This window comes from Calonectris borealis, chromosome 2 (genome assembly GCF_964195595.1).
Source record: "Calonectris borealis chromosome 2, bCalBor7.hap1.2, whole genome shotgun sequence".
NCBI classification, from domain to species: domain Eukaryota; kingdom Metazoa; phylum Chordata; class Aves; order Procellariiformes; family Procellariidae; genus Calonectris; species Calonectris borealis.
The window spans coordinates 80,975,426-80,997,412 of NC_134313.1; the positions used below are offsets into that span (position 1 = coordinate 80,975,426).

Genomic DNA, 21,987 nt, shown 5'->3' on the forward strand with positions numbered 1-21,987 from the left:
TATTGTTTTGAAGCTATTCGCTGCTTAACAGTCCAGGTTGTTACACTCATAATATGTTTATTTGGATCTATAAAACAAGTGGGAATATCTAGAAATTCTCATAGCCTTTGAAAAAATAAAGTATAGGTTTAACTTATTTTAGTAAGCTAACAGAGGAAATCCTTGTCCAAATAAAGAACTCATTTGCTTTCAGTAAAGCAAATTATGTTTTTTCCCAGCAGTCTTGAGAATAAGTGAACAGTCTGCTGTGAAAGCCAATGGACCATTAATGAGTGGGTTCAGAGAACTATGGCGGTCTTTCAGAGAACAGGATGCTTTTAACTTGCTTTCTTTGGTGCCAGAGAGTATTCTTAAAGCAGTGGTTTTACATCCTGTCTCTCGTGCCGGCTCTAGTGCTTGTTTGACCCTTTATGAGGCTGATCCAGCGTTCAAAGTTGTCAACTTACTGTGAAGTAGCTCTGTTCGAAGGAATGCTGGAGGAAGGTCAGCATGCCACAGCTAGTGGGTAGGTCCTGCCTGTCAGTTGAAGAGACCTGTCCTGTGCAGCTATCTGGAAATACTCTCTATGATAAAAGAATCATTTGTTATGTGAAGTAGTGATTCTGGTAGTTATTGTCGGCAAGAAACCAGGGACTCTGGATGTTTGCAGTGATACGTCGTTGCTCAGTATGGCTGTGATGGAAGTACTCTTTATGTCTCTTTGTAGCATCATTGATGCAGTATTGAATACATGTTTCTGTTAATTCTAGGTTTTCAGCCTGCGTGAATGAATTCAAATGTCTTTTTTGTAGATATAATTTTTTTTTCATTGGAGTCACTTGAATTCTTACGCTTTATGTGTAGAAACTGTTCTAATACTGTTTGAACTATGGATATGGTCGTATTGTGACTCCTTTGTAGAAGAACATTCATATTTTAATGTTTGGTACCTTTTGGAACTTTTTGTGGAAATACATTAACTTTTGGAGATGTCAACCAAGAATGAAGATAGGTGCTTCAGACTTGAAATTGCATATTTTCAGTATTTTTACATCAGTACTTTAAGTTGGGATTTTTCTAACAAACATCTCTGATGCGTATCTGTTACACTCTTGTAGGTTTGCTGAATGGTGGTTGACAGAGAAATAATTAACAAAAGAGAAAATCCTAAACTTAAATTTTCTATAAAAACGGACATTTTATGTTCATTTTCTTAACAGAAGTAAAAGTGCAATGGTGTTAAAGGAGGACTAAAGGGAAGATACCACACATCTTTCAATAAGCAAATAAAATATTTGATTTTTATGTATATTTGGTTGCGTGTTTAAATGCTCTGGGTAACCAAATGATATTAAAATAGACATCTCTTCTTTAGAGGGAGAGGTTTACACTCACTACTTTATCCACAAAACATCTTGCAACCTTGAGTTGTAAGAAAATGTCAAAAATAGAGAATAAAGAAGGTGCAGGACCTATTGAAATATTATTAAAATTGAAATTATGAAATAAGAAATAGAAAGTGTCTTTCCTCTTGTGACTGGACTGTAGACTGCTAAATGGATGGCCTTATTCAACTCAGGTAGCAAACTCACAAAATAACCTATTTCTGTTTATTATGATGGGGTATTTTTCCTTTCGTCAAGAGCACCAAGGAAAATCCATGTTAGGTTCAAGAATAAAAAATGGCATGTTTAAGTCATTGTTAGACATTAGTAATTCTCTTCTGCTGTCCTGGTTTCAGCTGGGATAGAGTTAATTTTCTTCCTAGTAGCTGGTATAGTGCTGTGGTTTGGATTTAGTATGAGAATAACGTTGATAACACACTGATGTTTTAGTTGTTGCTAAGCAGTGCTTACACTAGTCAAGGACTTTTCAGCTTCCCATGCTCTGTCAGGTGCACAAGAAGCTGGGAGGGAACACAGTCAGGACAGCTGACCCAACTGGCCAAAGGGGTATTCCATACCTTATGGCATCATGCTCAGTACATAAGCTGGGGGGATTTGGCCAGGGGGCAGTGACCACTGCTCGGGGACTGGCTGGGCATCGGTCAGTAGGTGGTGAGCAATTGCATCGTGCATCACTTGCTTTGTATATTCTATTATTATTATTACTACTACTACTACTACTTTACTTTATTTTATTTCAGTTATTAAACTGTTCTTATCTTAACCCTCAAGTTTTCTTCCTTTTACTCTCCCAATTCTCTCCCCCATCCCACCGTAGAGGGAGGAGTGAGTGAGCGGCTGTGTGGTGTTTAGTTGCTGGCTAACTAGGATGTTGTTAAACCACAACATCTGCTCAGCCTCCGTTTAACTTGTTCAAAACTCAAATGGAATTTTTCCACTTCAAAGTCTCCACTTTCAGGAAGATTATCCTTAACAATCTGTATGTTGTTTTAGTGATAATTTTTTTAGGCAAAGAGCACCTCTGCATGTAGTTTTATTGTGTCTATTTCCTAGAAATCTTAAAGATATAATAAGGTGTATTTGGGGTTTTTTATAACATGATCAGGCAGATAACATTCTTGTTGCTTTTTCTCGTGATCACTCAGTCTTCATGACTTGTATCAGATGAAATCTGTCTTTCATCCTCTTTCAATTTATTCTGGCTTCATTTTGCTACATGGTAAAGTTTCTAGAATTTAATTGTATAATTTGTTTTGTAAATTTGAGTTCTTTAAGCAGTAGTGTTTAAGCTTTATGTCCTTGTCAGCAGATATATGCAGAGTCTGTCGGTCTGAAGGAACTCCTGAGAAACCCCTCTATCATCCGTGTGTGTGTACTGGCAGTATTAAATTTATTCATCAGGAATGGTGAGTTCTATGTTTGTGGGGTTTGTTTTTTTTTTTTTTTTAATAAAACACATTAACACATTTCTAAAAACAATACTTCCTAAGTCTTCAGGTTAACTGGTAAGAAAATCCAATTTTTACCAGAAATGTGTTAGGGGTTTCGATGTTTTTTTACATGATGGTTCATTACAGTTCACAAAGAATTTAGTAATTATATATGAAAAGAAGGTACTGGAAGTTGTTTGTGTTTAAGAGTATAGTTCTGCTCATATGTCCGCTTTATGAAAATTAAGCAGAAAAATCAGTATGTTGGGGCTTTTTCTTCCCACTTATAGTTGTGAATAAAAAGAACATCTAACCTCATAGCAAGAAATAAAAATACCCTAGTACTTTTTGGTCATCTTGAGGTGCTAAAGTGAAAACTGTAATTCTGGTCTATAGCACACATTCCTTTTGATGGTATTTTAATAGCCATTCTTTCACAAATACAACAGTTCTAAATCTTAGGGGTGTGTGCATATATGTGTCATATCTTGAAATATTTCTAAGGATTGGTGTCACTAGTGGGTGTCCGTGTCAGGATATATGCTTTGAGTTATTAGCCTTTTCAATAATGTACTCAAAGAATGTACTTTATCAATAATGTAAGGGATGTAATTGAAGAGTCACTATTACTCATAATCACCTTATCTTTTTCACTTTTTGAAACTTAAGCCTGAATGGACTTAATAAACATGCTAATTTAAGTCCAGCTTGATAGTACCAATATCCTGATTTATGTTTGAAAACAGAGAATTGGGGTGTTTTCCTTAATGGAGGGATAAGGCAGAGAGATGTAATAGCATGTATTAATATGATCACTTTTTATTACAGCTTAGTTCAGTGGCTTAAACACAGCAGAAAAGAATACTGTGAATTATGTAAGCACAGATTTGCTTTCACACCAAGTAAGTATGTTTTACTGCTCCTACTTTTTCAGAACTTCTTTTCTTTTTTTCTGTTAGTATGTATGAAGTGATTACTTTTTCATTCAACATGATAGATCCAAACTTGTGTTTTAACTTCTATATTCTTGTTTGAATTGCAGTTCTTATGCATCTTATTGCAGACTGTGTGAATTGTTTAAATAATGGATAATCTGGTTCTTTTCATAATCTTACATGAGCCATAAAAGAAGTATTTATTCTGTACCTTTTCTCACTGCCTCAGTCCCATTCTTTTGTTGCCAACATTACAACGCATGGCATGTTTTCAGCTTTGTTGATAAATTTGAGTGTTTGGAAGTCTGAATGGTCTGAAACCACAGCAAAATTTGAATTTGAAAACCGGTTTTCAGTTACCTTTGAACTATCCATCTGCAACACTACCACATGACTTCTGTCAGTTTCAATTCAAATAGTTTTGACAGATAGTGCAAATATTCTGCTTGCATATCAGTCAAGATACAGTAACTACCCAGTATTACATTGCTTTTTATGTTAGATTCAACTAAAGAAGTTAGGCAACTTGTGATGACGAATGACTGTCTCTCTATATAGAGAGGATTCTTAATTACGTTTTAACCGATAGTAGTAGAAATAAGTGAGGTCCTTTGGCTTGGTGGCAGGCTAGGCTCATTATTTAGTATTGCCAACTTATTGACTGTTGAACAGGTAAAATGGTTCTTGTGCTACGTATTTTTCTCATTAAATTTATTTGTGCTGATTTATTCTTCACAACTGCTGAACTCAGTTCTCCATGGTGCAGATATGTAATTTAAATTTTTTTTAAACTGACAAATATCTGCACTGTCTTGAGTTGGGAAAGATGATGAGGTTTGACTATTTTAGGTGTGTGGTACAATAAAGTGTACTTTACTAGTTTTGTACATTGGTAGAGAAAACAGAGGCTAAGGAGCCAGATGGTTTATTTCAGTGTTTTCTGTTCCAAAAATCCCGTAATCCACCTTCCTTCTATATACTGAACCTCAGAGTTTTCCATTTCTGCTAACAATTAATTAAACACACTAGATCATTTTTTAAATGATCAGCAGTGAAATGTACAATATTAACTGTGTCTTACCACTGTGAGGAGAACAGCATATTTTGCTGTTGATCATAGCAATGCTTTCAGGTTATTCTTTTTAAATGCTACAGAGACCTGTATAAGAAATGTAGGAGGGATGTCATCTGCTTGCAGGTTTTATTTGTTAAACGTTTTTATAAAGGCATTATATTGCTTCTCTTTGGAAGCTTTGCAAATTAAGAGTGATCCCCAGTTCTGGAGCTCCCTACAAGCAAATTAGCCAGTTTCAAAATTGCGTTCTGCTACTAGGTTCTCTACAGAATCTAGTATGCAAGACCAGAAAACTGCATTTCAGTGATTTGCTCGTTATTAAGAAGAATTTTCTAGTTTTGTATGAAAAAAAAGACAAAAATGTGTAGTATTTTCCTTAGGATATAGAAAAAAGAGGATGAGAAGTTCTAAGTGAAATGCACTTTATATTTGTGTTACTATTGATACCAGAAAGCTTATTCACTGCCTTTATCAACCAAAGTGTTCCTGCAGAAGTTTAATCCTTGACTGACATAGCCGTTACCAGTACAGCTTATAATGTAGCTGCAGATTACGGACACATGAGAAAACATAATTGAATTACTGTGGTTTAACAAGTTACCATTTCTCATAAGAGCCTTGAAATTGGTAACAAGTGAACCTCTTTGTTCCCTGTGTAATAGAGTACTTCCTCCACACTCAGCCTCTAGCAAAGGTCTACTTATCCTCCTGTCACACACTGGCCACTCCCCAAACTGAGCACCCTCGGCTGATAATGTTTTCTTCTGGGCTTGCCACATTGCGGAGTGCTTTTTTCTTCCAGGCCGCACACAGTGGTAGCATATGTCGGGTACCTAGCACAGATATCTCCAGCCCTCTCTACCCAGCGTCTCTTGTTTCATTGTTTCCCTTGCACCCAATACTCATGCAGTTATGGTTTCCTTAGCTTCTCTTATCCCTCCTTATTTGGAACATAACGTGGATGTCCAGCCTGGAAGCTGGATCTGCTTGTGGGAGCTGGGAAAGTATCACAGGTGCAGGAGGGAGAATGATGAGGCAGGGATGGGATTGATGTATATGCCAGTCATCCAAAACAAAGTCGGATCTGGCCTAGGTTTAAAGCACTTTCAGATAAGTTGATTCACCATGGGGTGTGGTGGCATAAGCGCATGTACATAATTAGTATCTCTGCTTCAATGGACAGGCACTAAGTGGTGAATAATAGTGCAGTAATACTAGCAACTCCTCTTTTAGTTTAGCTTGGTTTACCTGTTGGGGCTGTTGCTGTTCTTCTGTTATACTTTGTTAGTATAACTTTTTGTGTATGGAGTATTCATAAAATATTCCTAGTGCATATATTCTTTAAGTCCTTTACGATCTTTAAATTCTGTAACATCTTGTGACTTTTTTAGCACCTGAACTACGAGGTTAGTTACTGTTTGTAAGGAAGGAAGGCAAGAGTAGAAGGTTCAACTTGCATCTTGGCAGGAGTATAAAGGAACTTTTTTCTTTTGAATAATAGCATCATTCTCTAAAAATGTTTAGTCATGTAGGCAAATGACTCAACTTCCAAATGCACACTTCGCAGCTAAATTTTATATTTTGTAAAATTCATTCCTTTTCTGCAGTTCTTCAAGTTATGAATTAATACAACTATTAAAAAAACTTTGGACTTTTTTTGAATTATGTCAAGATGCTTGTTCACTTTTAACTTGCACATTTTCTTTCTGAGTTTTTAAAGAGCAGTACTCTGTATTCTTTTCCTCCCCACACATGCACTTTCCTTTGTCATGTTCTACGATGCACTTTTCTTGATGTCACACAAAACATTCATAAGCACTGACCCATGAAAGAAGGTGAGGCTGAATTTCCCATGAGAAGATAGTTTTCAAAACTTCTCTTTTCTGTAGAAGGTAACATTAACATAAATGTACAAATATGGAACTAGACTAACCTGATCTTTGGCTGGAGATTGGGATGGGTTGATCCCTCTGCTTCCTAAGCAGCTGCATTGCTGGTAAGTGGTTGATATGATGTCACAAGCTTAGTTAATATAGAGATTGTAAAATGGAAGGAAGCCAAGTGGATAGGTTGTTCTTCAGTTTCTAAATTATTATAATTTGAAATAAGCTTTTGATTTATGCATGCAAAGTTACTAATTCAAGGCTTGCATGCCCTTGGAACTCACTGTATTGTTGTAATCCTTGTTTGTTACTGTTCTTCTTTCTTGTGTTTGCCACCTTTGTTCATGTGTAACTGTTAATATGAGTTTGTTGGATCAGGAACTATTTGTTCCTGTGAATCATTTGGCTGATTGAGCTCCTAAGCTATCCTATAGCACACTGAGATTCTCCACATTAAATACTTAAGGTTGTGTTTTTTAATTAATCCATAAACCTTGATACTTTTTTGATCATCTTAAAACCTTCCAGGTATGACTAGCATGTCTAGCTTAATGTGAAAGAGTTCATGGTTCATAGATTTTAAGGCAAAGTAAAATGAGTATCACTCTGACATAATTGTAAAATACTGAATTATATATTCATATTTTTAAGTAACTTGTGCAAAAACCATCACTTAGTAATTGCATGTTATTTGTAGTAACACTTAATTTATTAAGTTCCAAACTTTTGGATCTTTAATTTTGTACAGAATGATATATAAGAAGCTATGTAATTATACTAAAATGAGTGACCCATTTTGTTGGGCTCGTCATTCGAAGTAATTAAGGTTTTATTGAAGGATATAATGGGCTAATTTTTTTACCTGTTCATTTTGACAAACTTTAACACAGTAGTCCATAGTTTCAGCATTTCAGCATTCCAAAGTCCAATTTGGAAAAAAATAATCTGAAACAAAACACTACATGCTGGCACAGAATTCAACATGTCTGCTGCCAGCTCCAGGGTGTGGAGTGAACATGCAGTTGAGATATATATGAGTGTCATTTCATACGTTTTGTTAGACCCATGGCTTGCATGAGAAGGGGTGACATTTTTCTCCTTTTACCTTTTTAGCAGTTTGGAGCAAAGTCTGTGTATGTCTCAAGAGTGTAAAACGTAGAAACGTAGAATGGTTTAGGTTGGAAGGGTCTTTTGAAGATCATCTAGTCCAACCTAAGGAGTAACTCTCAACCCCTGTTTTACCAAACCAGTGCTTTAATCCATGAGCTATAAAACACACAGTTTTTACTTATGAATTATTTAGTCAATTTCATGATCAGTGCACAAGGGTGATTGAGGTGGCATATAAATGGCTTGCAAGTGTAATAGTAAATAGAAAATCTATGGGTAAGTGTGGAGATTCTGTGAAGTAGGCTAAAAGAGAGTTTTACCTAATCAAAGAAAGATGTTTTGCTTTCTTCCACACTAGGCGTGTTATGGGCAAATAAATAGGCTGACTTGGATGGGGAAAGGGTGGGAAATGAAGTAGTATCCAATTGCATTGTGACAGCTGTGGAGAAGAATAAGACTCTTAAAAAAAGTTTGAGCCTTCATAATAAATAGTGGTAGGGTTTTTTTGATATTGACAGCATATGTCAGATGGGTGTTTCTTTCCTAGTGTCTTTCTGCAGCTTTGCTTCCCTCAGTGAAAAGTAAGATAATGCACTACAGGAAGGGACTTGTGGGAGACGTGAAATCTGTAGGTATAACATAAACTGGGAAAATACATTTAGGATCTTTATTTCCTTCTAGGGGGAAGATTTGCATTTTCAAAATGCTACTGGCCAGTAATATGAAAACTACAGATAACTTTCCATTGTATTTTATACTAGTTCATAATGATCATATATCTGACTTCTCTGCAAATGTTTGCATGCTTCAGAAAGCATCCACTTTTTACCTTGTGGTGGAATTAGCCATAAATGGGGGAGATAAACATATTTAAACCTGCACAACCTGTTGTCATTCATTGGGCATAAGGCCTTAGGAGACAGGGAGAATCTTGAACCGTTGCTTTGGGACCAGTTACACATTGCTGATGATTTGTTGTGGAGGTGGGTTTGAACAGGGATTCTACTATTGGTGTGGGACAGGAAGGAGGAGCAAGAGGATTTCGGGATTAGGAAGAGCTTGGTGTTCTCTCTGTATTGGTCATTTTTTTCAGTTGTGCAGCTGACATTTATAACTACAGAGAGTGCCAGTGCTCCTGATGTTGCTGCTTTTTTTTTCTTTTTTCTTTTTTTAATATAAGCAACAAAAGTGAAACTATCCAGGTTAGCTAATATTTATAATTATCATTACATGTTACATTATCATAACAGAACATACAGGTATTCAAAAAGCCCCTATAATTGCTCAGATACTGCTCTGATGAGAGCTCCTTTCTGTACTGCCCATGTCATGACTAAATATCTCTCATATATCCTTGCACAGGAAATTGTGTGGGCAGTATAGTTTTCATTTGGATTAAGTTTTCATACTTTGAAAAAATTGGGGAAGAGAGGTTAAATTGAACATGAGTTTGTTTTATTTCTTCATAAGTTTGGTGGGAATTTTAGCATTCAGGTTCATCAGATTGTCCCCATTGTGTTTGTCAAAGTACAGTTGTGTGATGTTTGTATTAAATAGCCTCTGAGGAAATGGGAGAGATGAGAAGGCTTCCTGTAATAAACTCAAAGGTATCACTTTGGTAAGCTAGAGCATTGGGAACTTTTTTTTCCACTTTCCTGTTCTGAATTTTTTTTGTCAGCTGAAATCTGTTGACAAACTGTTCCTCTGAAAACTACTAATCATTATTGTCTGCTTTCTTCCTTCATTTTTTCTAGGAGAAGGAGCATTTCTAAAGACAGCCTTGTGTTTTTCCTATCTTATTTGTGTCAGTGTAATAACAGATTTTTGTCCTGAGCTGTCTGCTTTGAAGAAGCAAAATTAATATTTGTGTTACTGAAAAAGTTAGGCTTTCGGGGGAGGGTGGTGTGTGTGGAACAAAAACCCACCCCCAGCAAACAACCAGCCAAACATGGCCTGGACAGCACAAGAAGTTGAACTAAAGCTATGAAAGCTCACTTATGCTCTGCTAAAGTCTGTTTGAATTTCCTGCTGTAATAGAAGAAACTATTGCTTTAATTGGCCTCTAGTAGATCGATTTTTATTTGGAGGAACTGTGGTAAATAATGCAGGAAATTGGTTTCTCAAACTTATTTAGGAAAGATTGCTGGGATGGGAATTAAGGGGTGGAGGACGGATGAGGAGGACAAGTGTGCAAAAGGGAATGAAAAGGATGTATACCGTAGTGGCAGCGGTTAAAGTCTCAGGCCTCACAGTGGTAGTGGGGAGTGGATAAAAGGGGGTGGAATGTGGAGAGAAGATAGTGGTAGATGACAGACACAACTGGAGGGATTAGCTATGAAAGTCACTGGCAGCAAGCTTTAGTGCTGCAGTGTGCTTGCACACCAGGGGTTCCTGTCATGCTAGGAATTTTTGCATTTCACCTACCCAAATGTTGTAGGACATAGAAGAGCTTTATCTTATCATCATGGTATAAAGCTTCTAGTGGTAGAAGCTTTATATATTTTGAGGTGTGGCAAAGCAGAGGAAAAGCAGCAGTCTCCCTCTCCAACACCCGTGCCCCCAGCTCCAGAAATCATCAAAAATCACCAAATTGCGCCAAATTGTTAAAATTTGGGGGATGTAGCTTGTCTTCTCTGAGTAGTAGCTGTATTGTGCATTTATTTGAATGCTCGCTTGTAATCCTAAAGCCTTTAGAAAAATTAGTATGTAGAGGTGCTAACATTTATGACCACTTCAGCTTTTCTGAGTTAGGTTGGGCATCCTTTTTTAAAATCCCCTGCATGAGTGTCCAGTAATTCCTGAAAGATGCTTTTTTTTAAAAACTTTAAACCCTCTCAACTTCCCCCTAACAAATAAATCATTAATGCATAGTTAATGTTTTCCTTGTAGCCTCTTTTGCAGTTCCAAACTGTTGATCAAAATACATTTTTTGAAAATGAAAAAAAATAAGCCTCAAAGTATCTGCTGAGTTCAATTTTGTCTGAGTGATACCATAAATGTGTGACAAATATATTCTAGGTAGGTATTCTTGTAGAACCCCTAACAAAGGTCTGCTTGTCTCCTGTGATAATTTTCCAGAATGTTTGTTTAGTGTGAGCTGAGAGATTGTTAGTAAGTCTTCAACTGGCATTTTCTATGGTACTACCAAATTGTATACTAAATCTGTTTCTGTAATAATAAAATTTTAAATTGGTAGACAGTGTCAAAATATGTTTGTGTCCTGCTTTCAATTTACTGTTCTATGTTCTCACAGCTACACTTTCCTGGTGTTGTATTTTTAGTCCTTTTTTTTTTTTTTTTTACGAATTCCAGTTCTTTGCCAGATACCTGACAACTAAGAACCTTTGAAATTTAAAACCAGTTACTATTTGTCTTATGGTTACTGTTTTGTTGTTACTTTCTGTCAAATATAATCCACATGTTGAAATGCACCGAACTCTCCATGTTCTTTGGCTACTTCTGCATGTTGATACTGCTTTTCTATGTTCTGGAGTTCTCTTTACAATACAGAAACTTCGGGAAATATCCCTGGAGCGAGAGTTGTTTTCTGCTGTAGAGGCTTCCTCTCTGAGATTAGTAAAAGGATGATGAGGAATGTAGGTAAAGGTAGCAGGGAGGTTCATTAGAGGAAAGGGGGGATGCGGGTAGATTGCATGAAGGTCTGTTTCTCAGACTTTAAGTCGAAGGATTGTCCGTGAGAGGGAAGGAAAACTTTTCTCTAGCAGTTCTTATAAAAATTGGGTTCCCTTATGTAGTTAAAAGTATGTGATGTTTTAAAAAATAGTCCATTAATTAAACATGTCAAAGTCTTCAAGATCAGCTGTTTCCAACATAATTGTTAAACATCCAGGCAGCAATGTCTTTGTGCAACTCCTAACTGTAATTTATCTTCTTTATTTAAATCTGTTATTGATACTGTGCATTACCACTTCTTGGCATCCATATAAGTGTGTAGAAGCTAACTAAATGTAATGAAATTGTTAAAGATAGCTGTTTTCTAGTTGTTTGCAAAAGAAGCAGCCCTGTCACTGGTTTTCTTGGCTTTTGAGTAGGGATGGGTATATATAACATAGAGGTGTTGAATTTTAAAAGTCTATTATGAAAATGTCTGTACAGGCTGAGAGATTTGCATTATGTTCTGTAATAGGAGTGACCTTAGAAGAAATCTTGCGTGGTATGAAATAGATATCTGTTGAAAGTAAAAGTCATCCTGTGTAAATTTCAATGTCTATAGATACTTAATCAGTTCCCTTCAGTTTTCCTGTCTGTGTGGTACTTTCATTTTGCTCATTTTTTTTGTGCTGTTGGATAGCAGGTGGAATCTATCTAGCACAAACAAATTGACAGTATGCAAAATTGCTAGTTGCTCTTATTCCTTGTGCTCTTTCCTTGAACTAGGTTTATAAGTAACAGGGATATCTTTGAGGTAGTGATGAGTGGGAGGGCTGCTGAACTTCAAATCTGCTTTTTCTTGCAGGCTTGAGCTTATTTTGAGATAAGTAGAGTTTACAGTTGATAAATAAAGCTATTAAGAAAACTTCTCTAAGTCAAAAACTGGCATGGAGTTATTAATTTTCCCATTCCACGCAGTACGCAATGTAACAAATATGTGATGTGAAGGGTTTTTTGTTATTTGTTTGGAGTCATCTCTTGGGAATCTATAAAATGTGCTTATTCTTCTAGTAAGCTTTTGTCAAATACAAACATTTTGTAGTTGGCAGGACTTTTACATAAATGCTTCTTTAAAGGAAGAACTGTTTCATAAGTGCCTTTTCTACACAGTTTATTCCCCAGATATGCCTTCACGGCTTCCAATCCAAGACATCTTTGCTGGACTGGTTACGAGTATTGGCACAGCAATACGATACTGGTTTCATTATACACTTGTGGCCTTTGCATGGTTGGGAGTAGTACCTCTTACTGCATGTAAGTATTAATTTTTTGTACTGTAGTACTCTTACAGGCAGGAAAATATGCCACTTCCTGCAACAAAGTTTTGTAAGACCATTGTTAGTTTATTTAGATAAAATAAATCATAAATTCAAAGACATTATTTCACTTATTTTCACTCGGAAGTTCTAGCTATTTGACTCTTACGCCGGTAGTGCAATGCAGGAAGGTGTTAAGAGATAGGAGAAAATGCATAAAAGGGCTTTTAAACGTCCTATTCCAACAAAATGCCTCTTTTCAATTATCTTTAAAATCTACGTGGAAGTTTTTATTTGATACCATATATTAATATTAAATTAGAAGAATTGTCCTGTTTTTTCTAACCATCTATAAATTAAGTGCAAATTTTTTTTTAGTATGAAAAATGAAATTCCTTTATAGTCATACATAAATTGATTAGTAAAGCTCTACTACTGTAAGTAGTAAAGGAATTGAACAGGAAAAGAGAGCGCACATTTAAATTACTGTAGTATCCAGTTTGAAATTCACTTTTCCAATACAAATGGAAAGAGAACTATTGATGTTTCAACAAGCTAAAAAGATGAAAAAAGGCAAAAGGGATATAGTGTTCAGTCAAGGAAATGACTGGAAGTGCATCTTTACAAACAGTAATATACCCCTTGAACAAAAGATCAGGGAGCCAGTGAATGCATCTCCCTAGCCAGTTTGTCAATATGTTCTGTGCTTTTATTTGTAGCTGGCACTGGCTTAGTTGGAGAATAGCACAATACTGGCATCAGCTATAAAAGACTGATCCTGTTTCTGCAACCTGTCCTTCCTGTGCAAGAAAAAGAGCTTTTCTGGGCATGGAGTAAACAAGATATACATTGAAACTAAAAAAAATTTCAAATTTCTTTCTTGGGTTTTTAAACGAATCTTGGTTTTCTATCATTGTCTTTCAAAATGCAAATGTTGTACGCTTTTTTTAATAAAACTTCTACAGGACAGCAAAATCATATTCAATAGATTAATTAAGGTAGTTATGTTTCATAACTGTCTGAAAACCTGATGCTGGCTCTTCATTAATACTGAAATGTTATCAGAAGTCACCACCTACAACTTGGTTATATAGTTTTAGTTTTGTTTTGTTTTTTTTTTTTTTTTTTACAAATGTCATTTTTGGTTTTTAATACTCATTTACTAAGCCAACATAACTGACTTACGATTTTGATTTACAAGTGACCATTCTTTTTACTTTATCTTAATTTCTGTTCCTAACATTGCACATGTACCCCTGTTTATGGATTCCTTTAAGAATTAATGTACTGTGAAGGGTAACATATTTGCACAGGAAGATATCCAACATGATAGAGCCATCCAGTCTAAGAAACCTAGAAAAATCCATTTACTTCTGAAATTTGTCAGGATCTGTCTCGTAGATGTGATTTTGTATAGGTCTTGTCTTCTTACATTAAATGCTTTTAACATAATCTCTAATTTTCTGTAATATTTAAATACTTTTTAATGTAATCTTTCGCCTTCCCTGTTTCTGTCATATGGCTCATGTAATTATGTGTGGCTGGCTTCACAAGGAAGTATTCTTCTCATTATTTTGTATCTGGAAGAAAAAGATGCAGCATAAAAAACTTGTCAAACATACCAAAGGAGATGTATGGTTGAACAAATCTATCTTCCAGATTAACATGCTAGTCGTGCAGTTGTCCATTGTGGAATAAATTCTACATTCTTTTTTGGTAATTTCACTTCTTTATTGCATACCCATCTTACATGGTTGAGTAAAAGGAATTTATCTCTGTGCATACCCTCAGCCTAATCCCAGCAGGCTCTGATATGGTGTTGCTATTCTGTTAGCACAAAGCATATTTACATTACTGGATGAAAAAACCCAGTTACACAATTTGCTATGATCTGTTCAGAGAAGTAGGATTAAGTGGGCCAATTTAATCCAAAGTGGTTTTATTCTCTGTGATAATTGTACTTAGCTGCATGGTTCCTAGAGTGAAATACCCAAGGTACCTATACAGTACATGGGGCAAGAAATAGGTGTACACACTGAGTAAAGTGAACGTGTATACTGAGGCAGTAGGAAATGCTAGAGTGGCAGTTGGGTTGTCTGAAGTGCCTCCTTTTTCTCAAGTTTTAGAAATCATTGTTCACATACTGATATGGCACATGAATGTATTTTTCTGGAGTGATTCAGTTGCCGTTTTTTTTAAAAAAACAATATAGCAAAAGAGAATGATTGTATACATGTTTCATGTAATTGTGTAGTGGTTAAAATTGTAGAGATGTCTAACAGAACTACTTACATTGGCATGAGTAAAGTATGAATGGAATTGTGTATGTGAGCACCGGAAGAACCAGCAGAAGAAGGGCTAAAAGGAATATTTGCTGTTTGCTGAAGAGCACTGTATATGTGATCTCATTCAAATCAAGAGGGAAAACAAACAGACTAAAGATAAGGTATCAAGAAGATGAAGAACAGGACTAAAGTTGTAAGGTATACAGATAAGGAAAACAGGAGAACTGTGAATTTTGCCTCAGGCTCAAGAGGGGTGAAACAAAACAATGAGGCAAAGATCCCAAATGGCATCTAGTCATGAAAAGTATGAAAGGCAAGTCTAAAATCAGTTCATAAATGCTAATCAAGAATAATCCAAGAGATATGATGAGGATTTACTAGCTGGTGTCCTTTGTCTTCAGTGTTGCCCACAAGTGGTCCTGTCCAGACCACTTGGGCACGCATGTCTTACTGCATGTATGAAGTAAGCAAGAAAAGTGAGGAAAATAGCTTGCTTAGAGATCAGTTTGCTTAAAGATTTTGTGTAATAAAATCCCCTTCCTATTCCATAAAATCTCACGAGTTTTGTTACACTGGTTTCCTACCAGTGTAGTGTAATCGGGAGTTACAAGGGTTGTGTCTTTGACCTTTTCAGCCTGGCAGAGTTCACAGCGGTATCTTGCCCCTTTGAAGTTCCCCCACCATGTAGCTAGATAGTAGGCAGAAGCAAACTATTGAAACTCACTGGCAGCAGAGGATCAGTATGATCTTGCTAACTTTGATTCAGTGACTGTTCAATATAAAATCTGTAAGTAGTACTGACTACAGTGAGATTGATCATTTTCATTAGGTCAGCTACAGCCATTGTCTCTTTTGTGTTCTAACTCTAGACCTTTGAATTTTGTATTATTTTCTGCCCAATGTGAGAACTTCAGAGGGGAGGGGTGGATTGCACTGGGGATGTAAGTATTAACTTCCTCCAGGTGCTATATTTTGTCTTATATAAAAGGTGAGCATAAACAGTAGACCTTTTGGGCATTTCTGGTGGATTGATTCATGAGAGATGTAGAAAACGTAAACTTTCTATAAGTTCCAAACAGGTTTAACCAAGAGATAATAACTGAGCTATTTTTTCTAGTTCACAGAAACCATAGTGTGCCAGTATATGCTTGGGTACCTAAAGGGTGGAACGAGAATCTTAAGAATTGCATTTCTGGGTATGGGTACCTTAATTCTTCCCTCATCCTGTTCTGAGCATCTGTGTCATCCTCTCATGGATCTGAAGCTAATTTTCTGAAGTAGACTATATACACTGATAACCTACTTTTAAGATTATGTGACTGAAGAATCGTCATAAAAAGCTAACATTAACTAGCATCAAGTATTGATCCATAAGAGAGTTATTTAAAACAGATAATGAAATGGTGAGACTCCTTGCTACAAGATATCATAATACCAAAAAGTTTTACAGATTCAAAATATGATTGAACAAATTAATGGGGGGAAAAAATCCATCAAGGATTAATTAGCACTGAGATATTATGGCACAGGAACTGAGCTGCGTTGCGTGAAGCATATGAGAATGTACTGAGGAAGTATTGCGGCAAGTATCTTTAACCGGTTTCCATAGTCTTCCTTAGGCATCTCTTGGCGTGACCAGTGCTGGAGATGGGTCTACATGAATCTTGGGTCTAACCTAGTATGGCAATTCTTACACTTTGAATGTATACTTTATCAAGAATGTTCAGCTAAAATAAATACAGCTTTGTTCCACGTGGCTGTATACGGTCTTGAGTTCTGTTAGTTCACTGAAGGTTGAGATTTTTCCCTTGTCGTAAGTTTAGTTAGGACACCAGGTGAAAAGAGGGTACCTATGGTCCTTTCCAAGTGAGGCTATAACTAAAATCGAATTTATACCACACTTCTGTTTCTTCATGCAGGTCGTATCTACAAGTGCTTGTTTACTGGCTCTGTGAGCTCACTACTGACACTGCCATTAGATATTCTGTCAACGTAAGTACTTAAACAGTTTGATACAAATAACTTTTGTAGTCAGATTACTGTGAAAATGGTTTTTGGAACTTAGTGTCCCTTTCTTCCAGTAATGCTTGTTATCTTCCATCATCTTATGCAAGCAGCTGCCCTTTTGCATAAAAAGATGTATGGGCAACAGTATTACAGTAGAAATCATTTCACTTTGAAGTTCTGTTATTCAGGATCTTTGGAGACGGAAAACTGACTTTACAAAGTGTGCCCTGGTAATGAAGGTTTATATTTGATGTCAAGAAAACGTACACTGCAAAATTACACTTAATAATTTAAAAAAATAACTTCCTACACTTTAAATCAGATGCCACATAGTAGAATATTAATATATATTGCTAATAATATTGATGTCACATTCTGTTTCTTTCTTACATTTTTATATTTTGAATTTGATTTTATCCATGCTGAGTCTCTTATGTGATAGGGATTTTTTTTTTAATCGGATTGCCTTCTGGTTGACACTTAGATTTTAATGCTTCAATCAGCATATGCTATTGAATATTGTCTATCTTTGTCTTTTTTAAATCTATATTTAAGAATCAGTAAATACCAACACAACAGAGTGTCATGCTGGTTCTTACTTTTTTCATTATCTTGAACCTGAGGAACTGAAACTCAGTTTGAGTAGAATCAGTTGCAAATGAGTCAAGCAAATTTTGAACAAATGTCCTGTGTGGCTCAGCTAAGTCATCTCAGTTGGGCTATTTGATTTGAGACATCAGGACATGTTAGGTTTAATTAATTTTTATTAATGGAGGGAGATGCTTGCTTGAGATTAATAACAGTATTTTTCCTGTTATCTCCCAGTAAGTGTAGATTTTATGTTTATTTTTCTGAGAAGAATCTGAAACAACTGAACCTACAGCATCTCTTCTAGTGTCTTTTACAGTCTAGGGAGAAAATAAAGGACTCAAGTATGTGTCAAATTTTAATGGCATGTGAAGCTGTGTTTTGACATGTACTTCTTTGGCAGAATCAATTTCAATAGCGTTTTGCGTCATCTTTTCGTTTTGGACTTCTTGTCCCCATGGCATTCACTGTGCTGTGCAGGCACAAGAGTTTGTGCGACTGCATGGAGAGCCAGACTGATACTCCTTTGGGAATGGCAGAGTACTGTGGTGGCGTATTTCTTCCTTATTTTAAAGAACGTATTGTAGTTGGTTAGTTTCCTGGGCAAATTCACTGTGGTCAAGGAGTAGTGCAAGGGCGGAAGCAAGTGGGAGGGGGTACCTGGAATTAGGGATGAGGCTTGCTTAAGCCAATTTAAGTACCTCTTGCATTGCATGAAACTGTAGTTTCAGTTGGTTAACTGAACTTTGTTTTACTGCTGCTTTACAGTTGTGTATGACTTGATAGGTTAGGATTTTTAAAGTGTAGAGGTAATATCTGGGGTAAAAGACTAGCTGAAATGTAGAGCAGTCGAAGGCAAACCCTGCAGTTCTGTTCTTTTGATTAGGGTAGCTCAGCAGATAAACTTTTTCAGTGGACTGGATATTATGCATCTAGCCATTTAAATAGACCTTTTACTGTAGCAAATCATTTACTTAGCGACTACTGTGTTTCCTTTGCTATTCATGAAGATTGTTTTTCCTGAACTACTCTTGAAGCTTTTCTTCATATTGAGTCAGATCCTGTTTTGCAGGAATATTTATGTTTAAACAGTAGTAATTTCACAAACCAAACCAGAGGGAAATAAAACCTTTTCCAAATCAGTGTTTATCTTGGCACTTAAAACCATTTGTACGCAGGTACATACAGCCTTCCTAAAAGAAACCTTCTTTGAACAGATTTTTTTAAATTAAATAAAAACTACGTCTAGATACATTCTTCACCTAGACACATAAATATATTCAGCTTTTTGCACAAATACCAATTTATTTGCTGATTTGGACTAGGAAGATCTGTTTGTGGTAATTAACAATGAGTAAGTTTAGTCTTACTAGCAAAATATATTTGTCATTAATATGGGTTGTTTGGTGTTTTTTTCTTTCTTTCTTTAACAGGGAGAACTTACTGGCTGACTGTTTGCAGGGCTGTTTTGTGGTAACGTGCACTCTGTGTGCATTTATCAGCCTCGTTTGGTTACGTGAACAGATCGTCCACGGAGGGGCACCACAGTGGTTGGAACAAAATCAGCCACAGCCACTCAATGGTGTTGGTCAACAAAATGAGGTAAAACTTAACTGTTCAGTAGTTCATGATAAATTTAGAATATGTGTTTTTGTGAATAAATACATTATCAGAACCCAACAATAATGTTATTTTACTGCAGGATATCTTTATTTGTACGTTAGCAGAACTTGAGCATGTGTTCCAGTATAAACTCAGTGACACCACTGTTATGTTTTTTGAAGTTCTATAAAATGGAATGTTAATGGATTTGTTATAGTATAATTTTTGTAAAGTAACTTTAACATTGTTTAGATTCTTACGTCTGTATCTTTATACTTTTTTAAAGATAATTTTGTGCATATAAAGCTGAATTGTCAGCTGTAGATAATAAAGATGGAGGTTGCTTTTATTTTGTCTTTTTCATAAGTATTTCAGTAGTTCATGAGGTAACAACTTGCTGTTCTCAAAGCAGTTGGAGGTTTTGTTGAAACCTCTGAAGTTGGAGCTTCTCTGCCCTCCCCCCACCCCCCAACACACATATGCACTCCTTTAGTGCTTACAGGAGCCTCTTGGGCAGGAGAAGAGATGATATAAGCAATACATACATAGAGGGGAAACAATTAAAGTTTTGTTTTCTTTTTTAGTAAATGTCAGTTTTTTAAAGACAGAGGTAGAGATCCTCAGCTTGATGACTGACTTGGGTTGTCCTTGAATTATCATCTTTCTAATACAATGATAGTTTTCATAAGATCAAGAGAGCTCCCCTCTATTGAGCATTGGTGAGACCACATCTGGAGTGCTGTATCCAGTTCTAGGCTCCCCCAGTACAAAAGAGACATGGACATACTGGAGTGAATGCAGTGAAGAGCCAACGAAAATTATAAAAGAACTGGAGCATCTGACATATGATGAGAGGCTGAGAGAGCTGAAACTGTTCAGCCTGGAGATGAGAAGGCTCAGGGTGACTCATCAGTGTGTATAAATGCCTGATGGGACGATGTAAATAAGACAGAGCCGGAGTCGTCTTGGTAGTATTGAGTGACAGGACAACAAACAGTAGGCTCAAATTAAAATACAGGAAATTCCATTTAGACAAAAAAAAAAACCCCACACATCACCAAAATAACCCCAAAACCAAACCAAAAAAATAGATGTGGGGTTTTTTTTTTACTGTAAGTGTGATCAACTGCTGGAAGAGGTTGCTCAGAGAGGTTGTGAAGTCTTCATCTCTGGAGTTACTCAAAAGCCAACTGGAAACAGTACTGAGCAACTTGCTGTAGCTGACCCTGCTTTGAGTAGGCAGGTTGACTAGGTGATCTCTGGAGGGCCTTTCCAACCTCAGCTACTCTGTCAAGAAGTCTGAATGTTTCCCTTCCTCTTTTAAAAGGCTTAGTGGCCCCAAATGTAATGCTTATCTCAAAAAATACATTACTAACTTTTTTTTTAATACTATTTGTTTTTTATATATACAGGATAAAAGTACGGAGAGAGGTTGATCAATTTAACTGAATACTAATTCCTGTTTCTGCAGGCTCAGGCTGTTGTAAATGGAGGTGTTGAAAATGCTGTGCTTGATCAACCTGCTAACCCGGCTGCTGAGAATGTAGTTGTAGGTGAGAACCCTGAAATTCAAGAAGAGCAAGTAGATGAAGAGGAGGAGGATAATGAAGATGAAGAAGATGCTGTAGTAGAAGATGCAGCAGATGCAAACAATGGAGCACAAGGTAACAGGTGACTCAAAACAGTAATGTTCTAGTTCTTTTTAAATATAAATGAAACCATTGAAAATAGAACTGTCATAATTCAAGGAAGCTGTGTAAACTCCCTCTTCAGCTTATTTATCTTGTTTTTGCAAATTTCATATATTTCTTCTGAGTGCTGAAGCATTTGCTTGCTGAAAAGCTATCAGCAGTTATGAGTTGAATGTTACGCACTTAAGTCTTTTTGTTCATTTAAAACACAGCATGGAGTGGTTACATCTTGTTTTGGGTGAGTCTAACAGCTGTAAAAATGGCCATTGTCTCCTCAGATGACATGAACTGGAATGCTTTGGAGTGGGATCGAGCAGCAGAAGAGCTTACTTGGGAGCGAGTGAGTAAGAATCATTTTCTTGAATTGAATGACTCAGACTCATACTTGAAATGATTTGTAGTATTGCTGTGTTAAAATCCATTTGGGATCAATTTGGATACCATTGTCTAGTGTGAAAACTATCAGTAAGAGTCTTTAGTGACCTAAAAAAGTCATTGTATTAAAAACAAAACGTTATTATGCTACTTGTTAACTATCAAAAAGGCATTGCTTTGATTTGAAATATAGTAGTGTCCTGGTTCCAGCTGGTGTAGAGTTAATTTTCCTCCTAGTGACTGGTATAGTGCTGTGTTTTGGATTTAGTGTGAGAATAATGTTGGTAACACACTGATGTTTTAGTTGTTGCTAAGTAGTGCTTGCACTAAGTCAAGGACTTTTCAGCTTCCCATGCTCTGTCAGGTGCACAAGAAGCTGGGAGGGGGCACAGCTGAGACAGCTGACCCAAACTGGCCAAAGGGGTATTCCATACCATATGACATCATGCTCAGTACATAAACTGGGGGGAGTTGGCTGGGGGGCAGTGACTCCTGCTCGGGGACTGGCTGGGCATCAGTCGGCAGGTGGTGAGCAGGTGTTGTTTCTCTCTTTTTATGTTGTTTTCGCTTTCATTACAATTTATTATTGTTTTATTTTATTGTATTTTATTTTATTTTATTTCAATTATTAAAATGTTCTTATCTGAACCCATGAGTTTTCTTACTTTTGCCCTTCCAATTTTCTCCCCCATC

At 36.4% G+C, this 21,987-nt stretch overlaps 2 protein-coding genes across 10 annotated transcripts in view; one reads left to right on the forward strand and one right to left on the reverse strand.

Moving 5' to 3' along the window:
* Positions 1–21,987, reverse strand: part of DAP (death associated protein) — a 305,538-nt gene that overhangs the window by 49,927 nt on the left and 233,624 nt on the right. The gene's annotated exons all lie outside the window — the stretch shown is intronic.
* The window catches only part of MARCHF6 (membrane associated ring-CH-type finger 6), a 57,448-nt gene that overhangs the window by 2,838 nt on the left and 32,623 nt on the right, over positions 1–21,987 (forward strand). For 3 of the 9 annotated variants that reach the window (XM_075142446.1, XM_075142448.1, XM_075142453.1), the window contains exons 2-8: positions 2,692–2,791; positions 3,644–3,717; positions 12,601–12,744; positions 16,951–17,023; positions 19,060–19,228; positions 20,700–20,892; positions 21,198–21,259. In XM_075142446.1, the coding sequence (XP_074998547.1) occupies positions 2,692–2,791; positions 3,644–3,717; positions 12,601–12,744; positions 16,951–17,023; positions 19,060–19,228; positions 20,700–20,892; positions 21,198–21,259 (815 nt within the window). Of the gene's footprint in view, positions 1–2,691; positions 2,792–3,643; positions 3,718–12,600; positions 12,745–16,148; positions 16,228–16,950; positions 17,024–19,059; positions 19,229–20,699; positions 20,893–21,197; positions 21,260–21,987 lie in introns of those variants that run through there. The other 6 variants (XM_075142447.1, XM_075142449.1, XM_075142451.1 and 3 more) reach the window with 4 other exon arrangements.